The 17,565-nt window shown below is 29.9% G+C and overlaps 1 protein-coding gene across 1 annotated transcript in view; it reads left to right on the forward strand.

Annotated features, from left to right (window-relative positions):
* The first annotated feature begins 8,860 nt into the window (after positions 1-8,860).
* LOC113517528 (ras-related protein Rap-2b) overlaps positions 8,861-17,565 on the forward strand; it is a 37,030-nt gene continuing 28,325 nt past the window's right edge. Inside the window, exon 1 of the mRNA XM_026902225.3 lies at positions 8,861-9,106. Coding sequence (XP_026758026.1) covers positions 9,009-9,106 — 98 coding nt within the window. The 5' untranslated portion in view covers positions 8,861-9,008. The remainder of the gene's footprint in view (positions 9,107-17,565) is intronic.

Genomic DNA, 17,565 nt, shown 5'->3' on the forward strand with positions numbered 1-17,565 from the left:
AATTTTTAAAATATCTGTATAAACATATAGGGTGGCCTCATCATCTTAGTAGTTAATCTTTTTTTATGTATTTATTTAATTCGATGAAAAATTAAATACAATTTAATGATGAGTAGAAAATATATTATACGTACATATAGATAATTTCTTGTACAAATTAATTGTATTGAACGTTGAAATCACAGAAATAAGAGATTGAATTTTTGACTTGTAATATTACTCATCATATCAAGGTATGTAAATTATATGAGCAATATTTTACGAAAGGTACTCGTAAACGTTTGTACAATGTTTTAATAGTATTGAGGGACATTTTCTACCGACTTCGAAAAGGAGATTATCAATTTGGTTGTATTTTTTTTGTGTCTGTAACTCTGTACTTTACCTTGTAACTCTGTTTATTTTAGAAGTCTGAATGTATAATGCCATCAACTTTGAATCCTGATTGTACGTGTAAGTCAATTACATGCCGAAAGACAAATATTGAGTGGAGAAACTTTCCGTAACGAACAACTTAAATGAAGCATTAAGACCAGCTACTAAAAGTTATAATTGGAAAATTGGCTGTTAATTTTCAAATTAATCTCACAAGCGTCGCCTCTTTCGTGTAAGAACAATGTTAATAAAATACTAATATGGATGTTCACTATTATAATTTTAAGGATTGGCGTTTAAACGTAGGTTGAGAATCGTAATTAACACTAAGCATGCGAGGACGGCACCCTCTTGTATCAAAAACTTCTAGGTCACAGTTTAGCACTCCCACAAACTTACTAATTAAATGTTAAAATTAATTTGTTTGTTTCATTACCTCTTGACGCTTTCACGACTCAGCCAACTGTCATGAAATTTGCATTAAGTATACTTTATATTTGGAATGATGAAGGTCCTAGGCTACTTTTTCAAGGAAATGAAACAGCTGACCAATTAGCAAAGGAAGAGGCGAAAAATGCCCAAATAGGACCAAATTCTTACCAGACAAATTTGAAAGCTTAGTTTAGCAGCAAATAATGGCTAGCTCTTGTTATCAGCATTAAATCACTTGAAAGCCCTAATTAATTAATATGTGTGTATTAACAAAATCTCTCACTGAATACTGCAAACTAAACAGGCACATTGCCCAGCTAGGTTTATGCCTAAAAAGTGTTTGCAGATTTTGTCACAATAAGGAAGAAACGCCACAGTACTTAATTTGTGGATGTAGCCCACTCATACATAGTATATCTTAAAGTTCCTATCACTTATAGGAATTTAAAGCTAATTTTGAAAAGGGCGAGTACAAACGACCTTGGAAAGGTCGCAGTGTCACAGACTTTTCTGCCTAAAAGAAGTCCGTCATTCAATAATAAAAACATAGCACACAGTTATGCACTTGGCTTAGGCCCGTGTACACCTGTAAAACCGGTTTTAAGCCGAGATATCGTAAATTTAAATTAAAAATAATAATAATAATAATCTACTTTTTATCTTGGTTTATCAACATATCCCAATCACGTATACGAAGTCACGAGTGAAGTCTAGTTTAAAATGTATATTCTTATGTAGGGTTTCGTCAAAAATAATCTAACGACATTTACTTTATTAAAATCTATAAAAATAATATAAAGCCGTTGTTTCATTTGCACATTGCGTCCGACCTACATACACACGTACATACATACCCGTACCAAACTCCCATTTCATTCTCTTAGTAGTCTGGAAAAGGATACCTACGTACCTACCACTATGCGTATAGCAAGATCAGAAACTAATAAGAAACTTTAAAATGCGTTATCCTTGAGTAAAGTATCTTACGCGGTAGCAGAATGGAGGCTTGCACCCTCTCTCCTCCCACAAGTCTAGGTTGGCTAAGATTGCTTTTCGTCGACGCGCTCTTTATAGGAGTACTATAATAAGTAGGCAGTTAAGTTTTTTATAACTTATAATATTGCTATTGTAAGAATAAAAGTATTTTAATAGGTTAAAATTGAGTGATGTAGTACCCTCCCACTTTCTGTTAAAAATCAACGAAAAAATTAACATCTCTAATATCTGTCAAAATTTATTTATTTTATTTATTATTTTTGAGACATGAGCAGTACCATAGACATAACAGAATAAACTGTTTCGCCCATGATAATCACCTGATGAAAAGTAATAATTGTCACCTACAGATATGAACAGCATCGTAGATGTCACAGAATACATTGTAATTTCCATGGTACTCCTCATGTATCGCCGTTTCTGAAGACTATGATATTATGTTTCTGTACCCTGTAGTTACTCTTTGGTCTCTATCTAATTTGGTGTTTAGCTTTGAAAACACACACAGAAAGACAATAGTTCATTTTGATCACAATCCACGTCAAAAAGTTGGCAATAAAAATTAGGTATGTAGTACTTACCTGCAGTTTTTTATCGCGTTAAGTCCCGATAGTGAATTTAAAGTACAGATAGACACTCCTTTCTCGTTATCAACGATAAAATTTATCAAAAATTAAAATAATTGATTTGAATAAATTAATTAATTGGGAGCAAGGTTCAGAAATTCCAATTTTAATAGAAAACAAAGCCTCACTAATTAAAAATCAGTATTCTATTGAAAGTTTGAATATTGGCTAGTATCCTTCTAAAAACAAATTTAATTAATCTTTGCATTTCAGTTTTATATGACCTTCGTTCAGGTTTTAACTTTGTAACGGAATTTTGTATTAACACAAGATATTATACAACGTTGCGAATTGCTAATTATAAAAGTACATAGCAAAATATCGGTATTCCTCCATTAATTTTAATTATATCCCCCGACTTACCAGAGCTTTGTCTGTATGCTTTAGCATTTTTGTACAAGCGTAAGCATCTTTAATATTAGCTGAGCTAATATCAACTGACTATGGATTTAGAATACATACACACATATCTATCTTTTTTTTATACAACTTAGAATGGCAAACAAGCTGACGGCCCACTTGATGGAAAGTGGTAACCGTCGCCTATAGACATGAGCAGTACCATGGACATAACAAAGTATACTGTTTCGCCCATGATACCCTCCATGCGTTGCCATTCCTGAGGACTCAGGTGTTATTTCTCTGTATCCAGTAAATTCACGCCATATCCCACCCTTCAAACAGAAACACAAATGCTTCACGGTTGAAACACGAATGGGACAGAGGTACCCAAGCAATCGACTTTTGTACAAAGTCTCCCTTACTTATTCGTAGTATATAACCATTCCTTATTTATAATGTCAGGGAGTGAAAAAATGTTGAGCCATAAAATTATCTCTTCTGTTATGCCCATTTAATATCATCTCAGTGCATGTGCCTCTAGAGCAGTGATTCTCAACCTTTTTTTTGTTGCGGCACATATTTAACGATTTCAAAATTTGTCGGCACACAAAGAAAAAGATAAAAATTATTTACTTACTTCAACACACTGCACAAATAGTTTATGACAAAATTTTTAAATATTTGCAAAATTTGGCGGTACACTTTTAAAATTTGGCGGCACACAAAAGTGCCGCGGCACAGTGGTTGAGAATCACTGCTCTAGAGGGTCTAATTAAAGTAAGGGTCTTTTTATTACTTTTGTAAATGTAAATTAAAAATAATCCTTACTTTTTACTGATATGATAATTGTGAAAGTGAGTTTGTTTGTTACATCTTAGCGCTTTAACGCCATTACCGATTACCATATATATACATATAAAATATTATGTACATTGCTTATAACATTATAAGTATATTTGCAGATTTTCAATTATGAAAAATCGGAATTTCTAAAAAAAACTAGTTATTATGAAACTACTGCAAACAACATTAATTAAACCTAAAGTATATTTTAAATTCCTTTACAAATTTACTAAACAATGTCTAAAATTATTCTATATTTCTCATTGGTACTCACTTTTTCAATCCAGTTTGTTTTTTGCTACGGTACCCTAAAAACCTTTATTAAAACTCCACGATAAAGTTCGACGGGTAGTCAATTTAAGACATGATGATTTATAAATCACAAACTTCAGTTTCATTTAAATAAATTAAATATGCATAATATTTCTTGCACATCTGTCATCGACTTAACCCTTGACTTTGAATATTCATTACTTCTTTTAGATAATGTTATATTTTAAAGGTCACAGAAAAATTCTAAACTTTCTTAATTACCAGCGTTCTTGCCAGTAAAAAAAATGTGATAAAATAAAGTTAAACGTTTAAGAGTTTTCAAGATAGGTATTAGCGTCGCGCGGGGGCGATTAAGCGAAGGCAAAGAGCCGTAAAGAGAATATCGCTGTGATACCAGTGCCATTAGAGCTGATTTATTCTCTTCAAGTGGACGTCAGTCCATGTGGTCCTAATTCTTTTATTTATTTATTTTTTTAATTGCAAATGCTTTGATCTCATAGTCGAAAATAACTATTTAAACAAGCAGGTTTTACTTCGCAAAAAAATACAACTACAATAATAATAAATTGAATTTAATATTGGAATTAGTAGAATTTTACTATTTCATTAAAAAAAATATTTCTAATCTTGAAAATTATTGATTAATAAAACGATTAAAATACAATGTGGACGATAATATACTTCATAAATAATATTTTAAATTAGGAATATGCATACTGGAATTATTTATTTCCATTATTATATAATATTTTCTAAAAATCCCCTTTTGCTGTAACGTATGTATGTATAAACTACATTTTACTTTTTTCACAATGTGTATTACCGAAATCGCTTCCACACAAAAGATTGATTTTCACTTGTTGAGCGTTATTTTTCACACCTACCCTGCTGTCCTAGTAGCGTTTCGGCCTAATTTCCAATTCCCGGGCTTACGGCGACCGCATTCTTAACTCCTGCTTCATTTCATCCACTTTTGTTCTTTACTTTCTGTTGCCAAGTATGTATACAAATATTTTGTTTACACAACGCAAACTTGTTTTGGTAAGCTGTGACCGTGTTGACCTAAATTCGTAGTTTAGGAAAACAGGTTGCAATTTTAAACAGCATACAATGTAAATATAATATTAGAACTTCGCATTATCTTTGACGTAATTTTGTATTTATAATAATAAATACATAATTTACTTTTAATTTTTTTTTTATTTATCAAGATATTGACAAACGACACATATTTTACTTCATAAATAAAGCTTTTTTTTAATATAATAAATATAATACCTAATAATGACAAAAGAATGAAAGGCTAACTTTGAGCACGAAATGTTTTCTATTCATACATACATACTCCATACAGGCAAACATATTAGCGACCTACTAGATGGAACAATAAAATCAAATATTTTATTTAACTTACGTGTATTTTAATCTCGACTAGTTTCGAGACCATGCGGAACCCTTAATCATGAGTGTTCATGATGCGAGCGCGATTCCGGCCAGAAATTAGTCAAGCTTTCTAGGTTAAAATACATGTAAGTTAATCCGGTGGTAAATGCAATAATTTCAGTATAGGACTCTGCGGAGAAGAGGAAAGACTATGTGCAACATGACAGAAGAAAAAAATGATAATATAAGGAAATTATATATTTATCGGTAACAAAAATCAGAAATATATGAGATTTATTTATTAAAGGCTTATTTTTTATGGAAGAATATATATCGCTTCAAGGAAATGGGTATAAGTAACGGATCCAGATATCCAAAACCAAGTGATCAGTAATGTATCATTCCTATTGAAGCGATGAAATAAAGCAAGCCTATTTTTATACCACTCATAAATATTTCATAACACTGAGAAAAATAAAAAAATATCGAATATTTACGAGCATGTAATACTGCATAATAGAAAACCTTTACCCTTAGTGGATATAAAATAATGGAAATAAATGCGAACGGTTTTATTTCCTGTGGCGATATAAAAAAAAATTCAAAATTATAACAGTATACTATCCTAATTAACAGGTAATATTAGAGCCTAATAAATTATGTGACATTTTGTTAAGATACTTAGATCTTTTACTTTAAAAAAGAAGGAAGTTTTCAAATCTCCATACAAATACTTCGAGAAAAGCGAACCAACTTTTTCATACAATTTTGCGTGAGTGAGTGAGTGTATGAGTGATTCCTTTATAACTTCTATATTTATTTTGTCTTATAATTTCCGCATCTTTTTAATGCGTAAATATATAGAACACTCATAATCCATTTTTGAGACTCGATGATCTATATAATCTAAGGTTGTATGTTTTTTTTTTAACATTTGCTACCTCTTTATTCTGTCAGTTGAGAACCGATTAGGAATTTTTTTTTTATTCAATTGTAAATATTTTCAAAATCGGTTTAGTGGTTTAGTTTTTAAAACAAAATAACTGGTTTTACAACAATTAAAGACGGTTTTACTGGTGAAACACATATTGATTATGTTACATCTGTGATGTGTATTGATTATGGTTTAAGAAAAAATGTATCCTCAGGAATAACAACAGATAAAATGTATCATTGACATCACAGTATACTTTCTGTGATGACCATGGCGTTGTTTATGCCTATAGGCGACGATTACCATTTTCCGCCAGGTGGTATATCAGATGGTTTGCTATTCTAAGTTTCATAAAAATAAAACAAAGTAGATTAACGGATAGAATAGTCACTCTTTTTCTAATTCTATACGAGAAAACTTAGTGGTCTAACTGATATTATAGAGAGAAAATCTTAAATTGTTTATTTATAATGGATAATCTCATTAAAATCTGAACAGATTTTAAAAAATCCTTCAAACATACAAACATTTATCAACGAGTAATATGAGTTCTATTTTATTTTAAAAAATCATATGAAACCGAGTTGCCAGATTTAAATAAATTGAATAATGTATAAAAATAAATGATACCGTGAAAAATTTTGCCAGAATTTTTTTAAATTGTCAGCGTAACTACCGAAATCTTCAAAAATCCTTTACCGCCTCGAATAGACATTTATCACTCTATTAAATATGTTATATTAGGAAGTAACTCTGCGACTTGGGCCACGTTGAATCCGTTGTGGAAGATTTCCCACGGGAATTTCAAAAAACCCTTTCTAATAGTGAATGCTTACCCTACAGGAGGAACCTTGATTTAGGCTACGTGTTGATTTATCAGTCAGCCATTGTATTTCTTTTTATAAATATACTAGTTTTTCTCTCTGAATTCATTCGGGTAAAAATTATTACAACACATTGTATGATTTACTTATATTGCAGTGTTATTTATTTACACTATATATATTTTTATACTAATATCGTGAGAAACCTGCATATGGCCCGTCTGATGGTTAACGTTTACCGTAGCCTATGGGCATCCGGGTGTCAAGTGCGCCTTACTGACCTTTAAGAAATCTATTCCCTATATATAAATAAAACTAATGTTGTATAAGTTACTTTAGGCCGGTGTATGTATATATTTACTATATTGCGCAAAATTTATATAAAAAACTCCATTGCGTGATTTAGATGCCACTGGAGAAATAGACAGAAAAGGATAGTAACTTTGTTTTATCCTATTTAAAGAAAATAAATTGTTATGCATAATTTAAAAATGCAGTAGCCATATACAGACTTATAGAAAATTGTGAAACATTGTCTAATTTTCTTTTCCATGGATCTACTACTACTAGTTACATTATATGTGCATTTATTCTTTATTTATATTTCTTTTACGTCATTCGCTTAATGTATGTATTTGATTTTTTTTTATATTATATTAAATCGGGCTCTTGAGCTGATAGATATCTCTTTGAGAGACAAGACCACGCTTGATAACAAGATGTATAACTCTATATATACTTGATATGCCCACATATTTGCACTACTGTTTTAACACAAAGTTATAAGTCAACTGCAAATAAATTTTACAAAGTTGGTATTTATAGATTTCCTTTAATGTCATTGTTTCTGTAAAAAAATAATAAAACTAGTAAGTATTGCCTAACATTACCTCTTATTAGCATTCGCTTTGTAATATTGACATACAATTCGATTTGGATCTTGAAGATCTGAATAAATGTAAGTACCTAATGCTTCGGGCGAAAATAATTATGTAGAAATAATAATTCTATCTAGGACCCTTTGGATTTGATTCTCGAATAAGTACCCATTTACGACGAAATATGTGGGATTTTTATTTGACAACAAATTTTTTCCTGAGCTTCAACATGTAAATACGATCCGTGAGTGTTAAGAGAAAATCGCTAAATAACTGTGGCGCGTTTATACTCATATTTACTTGATTATACTTATAATATTTGTACCACAGAATGTATTATTTAATTTAATTACTAACTACAAAAATTTGATCATGTAAACATATTCCTCTTAGATTGGGAGTATTCTTGAAAAAATATAACTTATAAAAAAGAACGAAAGTTATATATAAAACAAAAATACTTTACATGTGCCGTAATTCTAACTAATTTTCAGTTCATAAACGCAAACAACGTGACTGAAATGTTATAAAACATGATTATTATTTTTTAAGTTCCAAATTTAAAACTGCTTTTTTGTCCTGTATAAGAAAAATTAAAAAAGTTAAAGTATTTTTGTATCACATTGTGTATATCATTGTGAAGGAAACGTCTTTATTTATTTCTAATAATAAAGATATTTTAGATCGTGAAACATTGTTGTTTAGTAAATAGATACTTATTGCATTCTTAACACTCCTGGGAGGTTTAAATGATGAAACATCTAATATTACCAATTCTCAAGTACAATTATGATAAATAAGTAATAAATATATCAAATTCGATATTAAATTACTGGCCAGTACTGTTATTAATACCATCAACAATTAATTAAAAAAAGGTAGAAAAATATTTTTTTTTTTTATTTTTAAACGCATTCCAATTTTCAAAGTCCCTGCTGCGTAGAGTGCGTCGGGGGCGTGTACCCTAGGCGCCCTCATTCGCTGACGGAGCGCCTTGCGTTGTGCACGTCTGTACTCCGGGCACGATTTGCGAGCTTTCGGCGCACGAACCGAAACTCAATTGTGAAATAAAAAGTAATAGTATGTGTTAAGTGATCGGCCCATGAGCAATATGAAGGGTAGACACCAATTTCGTCGCAGATTCAGTCTGCAACCGTCTTTTATGAAAGAGGAACACGAAGAAGAAAGAAAGCCTCACAGGTGACTTGTTGAAATGTTTACAATGAATTAATTACTTTTAGTAAACGACTATATGAGGATCTATTGAGTTCATAATTTATAAATTATGTAGATACGTTGATTGGTACTTTTTTACAGGTTGACGTGATTTAATCATCATAAAATTATACTGTATAAGTATTGGCATTTTTCACAATTTTGTTATTAATTTTTAAAATAGTTTGAACAACATTATTTTAAGTGTTCTTAAGGGAAATATATAATATATATAAAAAAATGCAATTTAGCAATATTGTTTAAATTTAAATCAATACGCAGTAGTCTAGCATATCCTTTTGCAATCTGATAGCAAAATGGCTTTATTTTTAAAATCGAAATATTGTCTAGGTAATTATTATTACCTAGACAATATTTATATTTTAAAATTGACTTTGTTTGTTCTTAATCCGTAACTACATCGTGGATAGTCTTTTCAGTCAGTAGACATTAAAATATAAATTGTGAGAGAAAATAAAACTTCTCTTTTATTATATCGAAAAATATTTTTTAACATTTTTTAAACACACCTAGGGAGACGTTCCAAAACCGGTCGCGTGTATAAATAACACAAACATTTTATAATAGAAACAGGAGTACAAAGTATAAGTATTTTAAAATAATATTATTAAATCGATATAATAAAGTTGCATAAAGAAATTGAAAGACAAGCAATAAGTGCTATTTAATAGATATGTTAGTGCAATGCTTAGCTATAAGGTAAAAGTTTAATACAGAACCTTTTAAAATATATCTGAGCGTTAGTATATATATCTCATTGATAACAACGGGAAAGGTTATGATACCTTTTTTCCATGCTAACTGCTAAGGTATCAAAAAAATTTAAATTTATTATGAGGTAAATTATAAATAAAAAGGATGAAATAATTAATATACAAACATGAGTTTATAACACAAATATTAGTATATTGGAATTACTGCGAAGGCCTAACCGCTGAGTCTTCAAGAATGGCAACACAAGAACCATATCGTGGGCGATACAGCGTATTTTGTTACGTTACGGTTGTCACTTCCCAGCAGGTTGGCTGTCAACTTCTTTACCAAGTCATATGTAAATATATATATCTAATCAGTTCTCACCCACTCATTGTCAGACACAAACACAGAATAATCCTTTTGTCGCACTACATATCATGGTTCTGTGCTAATCTCATCCACTGTTTCCTGCTATAAAAAATAATATGTTTAATTAGATAAAAAAAAATTATTTGTATTAACCGAGACATATGTAACACAATAGGCATTAATAAAAGACTGAAATAGTTTACAAAATGGAATAACTTTTGAATATTTATCAGACATAGACATTAAAATAGGCAGAAACTCGATGGATTATCAACCTAAAGATTTTAACATCGATTTTAAGTACTGTCTAGGATTAAGTCCAAAAGGGAGCGTGCGGCGACGGTAGCGTCATAATCGTTAGTGTAATAACAAAGTTTAAATTAATAACATTGGTGGCTATAAAATATTATTTAATCCCATACTATATTATTATACTTACCCCACATTTGATATAAATACACTGTATTAGTAAGTTAGTATATAACTTACAGATTGACTTTCCACTGAATAAAATTTTGATAATATTTTCATGAGAAATCCAGCATCCCTTCTTCAAGTAACGTATCAGAATGCGACTTTGTACAAAAATCGTTTGAGTGAGTTGAGTGCCTCTGTTCCACTTGTGTTTCTGCAGTATAACAGTTATACGTGCATGCCTGTTTCGGTTTAATGCCTGGGATATGCCAATTTTTTTATAATAGCATGACAATTACACAGTTACGGATGAATGATTGAATGAATGAATGAATGAATTGTATTGCAAAACCTATACTCGTAGTTCTAATAAATTGCAGCGCAGGGGTGTCACAGAATATTCTGTTACGCTCGTGATGTTGTTCATATTTATAAGTGTCAGTTGTCACTTTTCATCAGGTAAGCCGATAACTTGTTTACCACTCTAAGTTCCATAAAAAAAAAACCTAGTTTGTTGTAACAAAAATTGAACATAACCGTATTCATTAAGCGAACGCACACGTGCGCACCGCTTTGAGGCGAACTCGTTATCTCTGAAATAGGAAAGGAAGGCAATTTTCTGCAATTTAACATCGGCTCGACTTCACCTTTTCAACAAATATTTCGATTTATCCTATAGTACTTATGTATAGAATAAGCCTTTCATTCGACTTCCTTGCATGAAGACCTTTACAAGTAGTTAGTCTCAAGAGATCTTGTAATAAGTATTTTAAAAAGATGCTTAGATTCCTTTTCAGTTTTCTGACAAAATGTTATACTTAAATTTTTCAGGCAGTCCTTGTGAACATTTTCATGTTTAGTTTTTTTATCATTACGAATTATAAGTAGTAGCAGTCTGTAGCAATTTTCTGAATCCATTTTTAGATTATTTTTTTACTTGTCTGGCAGACAGGTAACAAAATAATCTAAATGTAATGAGCCTTAAGCTTATATATTTACTTTCTTGGTCTATTTTCGGTGATTATGAAATTACTAACATTTTTTTTAATGGAATGAAGCCTTCTCAATTTCTTCCTTGTAAATAGTAAACAAAAACATTGAAACAATATTTTCACATTACTTCAATACGTATAAGGTATTTAATTAAATACTAAATATCTAATATAATATCTAATATATTGTATTGCACCAGCTTCGAAACTATGACCATCGGAACGTAAAGGGATGTTTTTAACTGCTACACAACGAAGGCCGCTAAGACTAGTCTCGTTAATATTTCAGTGTACGACGCTTTACGACCTATGGTACTAAAGTATCGCTAATATTACTAACTACCAGGTCTCGTGAGTATTTGCAAAATATCAGGCTTGTATTTGAATAATTAATTCTCCAGTAGAAAGTCAGAGTTTAACTTTAGTCTCTCTCCAACAAACTGATTTAGGTAGACCCTGCCTCAAGTATTAATTTGAGGGAAAACCAATTAAGGATTTTTTCCACTACAAAGTTATGCTAATCAATTCTGATTGGGTTTTAAATAATTTTATTTCCCTGAAAAAAAAAAAACCGTTTAGCTTAAAGCTAAACGATTTTAGTAAACTGCTTTACTAATGTTCAATAATAAGTTTCTAAAGATTAGTTGCAATAGCTGAATCTGATTAGTTATAGTGAAGTGTAAAGTAAACAAATTTTATAGAATTTTTAAAGTACCATGGTTTATAGAGTTTAGTGGTTACTGCAGTATTTTTAGTAGTAGATAATTTACTTAAATTCTATAAGTAATAGTAACTATAATTTTTTTCAGTGCCTAAAACACATTCACTAATAATAAAATATTAATATTCAATAAGTAATTCTACCAGTGTTTTAATAATGTTAATATTTAATTGTACACATGCATATATACCTACTCGCAGCCTGTAATTGACAGATTGACTTCCTTGTGATTAATTGCTTCGATAAACTTTTCATTACATACCCAACATCCTTTCTGCAAACATTTACACATATATACAATGTCTATATTCATATGTATATTTATTGAATTTTCAGAAGATTTCACTTGTCAGATCTAGAGAAAATCTGAGCACGTTTTCGCAATTTGTATCCACCGTTTTTGTCTTAGGTAAATTTCTTTTGAACTGTCTTTTTACTTGCAAATCTGACAATATTGAAGTCGACGAATTTTATTTCGTTGTGATTAAGCTCTATGTTGAATCTAAGAAATTTAGCTTTTATGAAATATTCTTTGTTATCTATTTCTTAATCGTAAAAATTATTCTTGTAGTAGGTATTAGGGAAAAAATGCTATACAAGTACACGGAAAATAAAAATCGCCTCTTTGTAAAAGTCTAGTTAGTTAGATATTGTCAGTTTATTAAGATTGTGTTTCACAAAAAACTCGACTTCAACTCATGCAAAATCAGTTGTTTTGTTAAAAACACCACCTAATTGTGAATTTTCTATTTTTTTTTTAAGTTGTTGCTGTTAAAGAATGAACGCAAAAAATATAAACAGCGCCTTATAAATCATACAAATGACCTGGCTGGAGAACTACTTACAGCTATCTACAAGACTGAGACGATGACTTGTATTAAACTTGGACACTAGAACTTGAAGTGCTTTATAAAATCATTCTGAGAGAGGTGTCAGTGGACTGCTCCTCAAAACGCAATTTTTTAATAAGATATTATCTAATTAAAGCTATTATGGAAGAACCGATTGCAGATAGGAAAAGAGGAACAAAAAAAAGTATAAATATATTTCCATTTCAGTATTTATACCTATGCATGTGTATTTATACATGTTAGCAATTAAAACTTTTATACATTTATTTGTTAACATTCGTAATAAAATTGCTTATTTTACGGAATATTAACACCCTACAATTAACTTCCTAGAAACGAAGCAGAAAATAATAAAATTTATCCCAAATAAATTATATCTTTAAACTAATATGTATGTACGTATAAAAATTGTTAATACACGCTAGTGGTTCAATATAATTACGAGTATACAATTATCATAGCTTTGTGGGTAACGTTACGTTAAATTTCATCAACAAAGCGAATGAATTGAGGCAGTACAGTTTATTAGATACGGTTCATATATTTCACAGATAATTAGTGATACTAGAGAATAATTATGACTTACTTTTAATATTCGGTATATAATTTTATTTATTATGCGAGTACAAGTAGTGCGATTTCAAAAGAAGTAGTTATTAAGTTTACTATCATGTTGATCCCATATCCATGGCGCTGTTTTATAATCTATTCTTTTTAGTAACATTTTAAATTTGGAAATGAGTTTATTTATTAGGCACCTCTTTGCACTTTGACGACTCAACTACTCATACACGTAATGTTGAGGGATAAAGAAGGGGAAAGCCTACTTTTAATCTCAATCAATCAATAGATCCCGGTCACATAATGAAGTTACAAGCAAAACTTAATAGTATTATAATAAATCAGCTAATGCATTCGTTGTATTTAATTTGTCTTAGAAAACCATAATATATGCCTCTAATAAACGTATCATAACATCCACTTTAATTCGTATAAATGACATGGCGTGAGGTGTGTCACGAACGTCACAGTATTATATGATATTCATGCTGATATTTCATGTTCATAGAAGACGGTTGCCATTTTTAATCAAACCAGATTGGTGGTCATGTAATTATTATTATCATATGGCTATGTTGATACTGTTAGCTCATGGTAAAGCTTTGATACATCTTGCAATATATCAGTACGTAATAGTTTGATACATATTTTATATACATATCGATTTTTGAATATAGATATGTATATAAAATAAAGAAATAGTTACATATACTAATAGGTTTGTGTAACTATGCATGTGACTATGTGTAAATATGCATCAGTCAAGTATTGTAGTATTGAAGGAATATATTAATGTACTATAAAACACCCTGCTATGAGAAAAGAATGCTGTTAGATTATAGATTTCCTACTTAAGTCATAATTTATCAGCATATAAGAATAGTTGTATATAAGATTAAATACAAGTATCTAACATAGTATTTTACGGTAAGTACTCACCTGGAATGAAATGTCATGCTTTTTATTTTATAATGAAAATAAAATTTGTGAATAAATAAACATAAACTTTGTTACAAGCTTTAAAGCAGATTATTTTCTTTAAAATTCTATGTTTTACTTTGTATCCAAGCAAAGACTGTTTTATTATTTGCAGTAGTAAAATGGCTCTACAAAGGATAATTCATAATAGGGAATATAAATGCATAACAAAGAACCTAAATAAACTTCTATCTTCTATCAATAGATACTATATTCAATGCTAACAAAGTTTCTTCAAGAATATTAACCTTTAAGCATGACAAGCAAAAAATTTGTTTTAAAAGGTAATGTACACGTTTTGGTAAAACGCTACTCATTGGACGCAGATCATTGAACCAATGAAAGCCAGAGGTAAAAGACATTCAATAAATTATACGAATTATTTGAGTTTATTAATTTCACTTTAATTATTTGGCCGCGTGGTTTCATCACAAGTTAAACATTTATCTTTCATATTACTTGCGAAATATTCAAATAATTAAAGATTGATCAAATTCTTTAACACTTTTGTTTGATTTTTTTATTTGAGTACATCTTTTATTATCTTTTATCTACTCTTACTAATTGAAATCTTATGTTTATATTATATTTAGATATAGAATGTCAGTCAATATCTATCTGTTTTTTCTTTCGAGTTATTGGTTATGCAATAATCTCAGATGAATTACTATATCTCTAAATAAAGATTCCATATACGTCTACTGGTGTTTGGTTTCTTGATTTATTACAATGTAATAGGTACACACAAATTCCCCGAAAATTGTATATTCGGCGTCAGTTAAAACTTTACTGCACTTGCTACCTTTATCGCGATTAATATATTTCACTAAAGATAAAAAATAATAAGTGCTTCATTATTGATGATAAGTCGAAACGTGCTTATGCATGATTAACTTTGACATCTAATCGATTTTACTATAACGTTATGTACTTATTAAAAAAATCATGTATAATATTATAAAAACTACAATGTAAATTAAGTATTATAAGAATCTTGATATATATGTATATATAAGGTAAAAAATTCTAATTGGTTTTATAAAATTATAAATAAAAACTTTTCATAGTGAAGTATTATCTATAGACATATTAATATGAATAGTCTGTAATTACAATGGATTGAATATACAAAAAAGGTAGAGTCGGTGAATGGGGAAGCGTATTTAAAAGGAAATTAAAGAAGCTAATTATACCTACATAGACCTAGGATTTTGACCTTTAAATTTTTATTATATTTAACGAAAAAATAAAGAAAATATGTATAAAAATTAAGGAAAGAGTGAGTGAAGTAAAATCCTAAAGATAAATTTTTTTGCACAAATTACCCAGAACGTACTATGATACCCAATATGTTTTTTATCTAAAAACTTAAAGGTGTTATATCTCTATATCCAGTGATTTCATAATCATATTTTACCATTCTAACTGAAACATTGTTATAATCGCAACTGCTTTTTGGTAAAATCACGAGTTATATAGAGAAAATACCTAGAAATTTTATGCATACATATAATATTTGTATAAAGTCCCTCTTTGACAAAAGGACAAAATATGAGTATCTAATAAAAATGCTTCATGAGTCACCGTCCTTTCACATGGACCAATGATTTTTAAAAGAACAGTAAAGTAGATGCGGAAAGTAAAGAATCGCGTTGGCTGGAAGGTATTGATGGAGGCTTATATTAAGTAGTAAACAGAAACAGGCTTTGATGAAAATGTAACAATTTTGTATCACAAAGGAAAACAGCAATTTGAATCGTTACAAATTTAATATAGAACTAACATATCGGTAAACCCTATCGATTCTAAGAAGGACCAAAATCAGAGCAGAACTTTTTGGAGTTGCTTAATATCTACAATAAATAATAAAAAAGGCACGAGTTATATTTTGATGGCTTAAATCAGGGCTATTCAATCCATATACGATCTCGGGCCAATATAAATATTCCAAAATAGTTTTATTGAAAGAAACTTTTCGTGATTTCACCGTACTTTGGAGAGCTCTGGCTACAACCAAAGTCCTTTGCTGCATCTATTTGTTAACTAAATTTCATATAGTTTTCTCAGTCATTCAATATTTTGCAGAGGTTTGAAATTAATTAAATTAACAATATTTGATTATAGTACCTAAATATAATTAAAGCAAATGGAAACAACCAAGTTGGTCGATAATGTTATAATAACTTAAACGTGTGAAATACCCTTTCCAACATACCTTCATACGTGATAAACCTAAAGACACATAATCCGACTATGTAATGAAGGTAAACCCGACGTAACTCTATCTACATCAGTTCAAGATCCCCTCATCGTTTATTTACAAGAACCAAACTCGTAACAGTATTACGTAAATCAAAAGAAGTCCAATTCAATTTCACTAAGCGGCTTAGTATCTCGTAAAGGCGGCTTGATACTTACTAACCCTCGTACATCCCTCGGAAATGATACCAATATGTATCTGCTATTAGTATCTCGAATAGATATTGCAGTCATTGGCATTATATTGTTCTTATAAAAGCACCATAATTGTATCAACAATATTAGGTTACCCAAACATTACAATTCGGAACAATATTTCCCTTCCACATACTTGTTTTTGTTTGAAAATTGTCACAATATTGTACAGCGTTCTACTCGTTAACATTGATACTCTTCTCCACTTTGGGTTTGCTGGAAGAGAACTCTTTTAGAGTTAAGCTTGCCTTTGTACATTTGCTTACCTCTCTCTTACTTGTTATGTATTATTATTGTGTACAATAAAGTAAAGTATAAATAAAAATATTTTTAGAGTATATTGAGCTTGAGAATTTTATTTGATTCTGTTTGTTTACGCTTAAATAT

The sequence above is a fragment of the Galleria mellonella genome, unplaced genomic scaffold (assembly GCF_026898425.1).
Source record: "Galleria mellonella isolate WM207_F2 unplaced genomic scaffold, CSIRO_AGI_GalMel_v1 utg78, whole genome shotgun sequence".
Classification (NCBI taxonomy): Eukaryota; Metazoa; Arthropoda; class Insecta; order Lepidoptera; family Pyralidae; genus Galleria; species Galleria mellonella.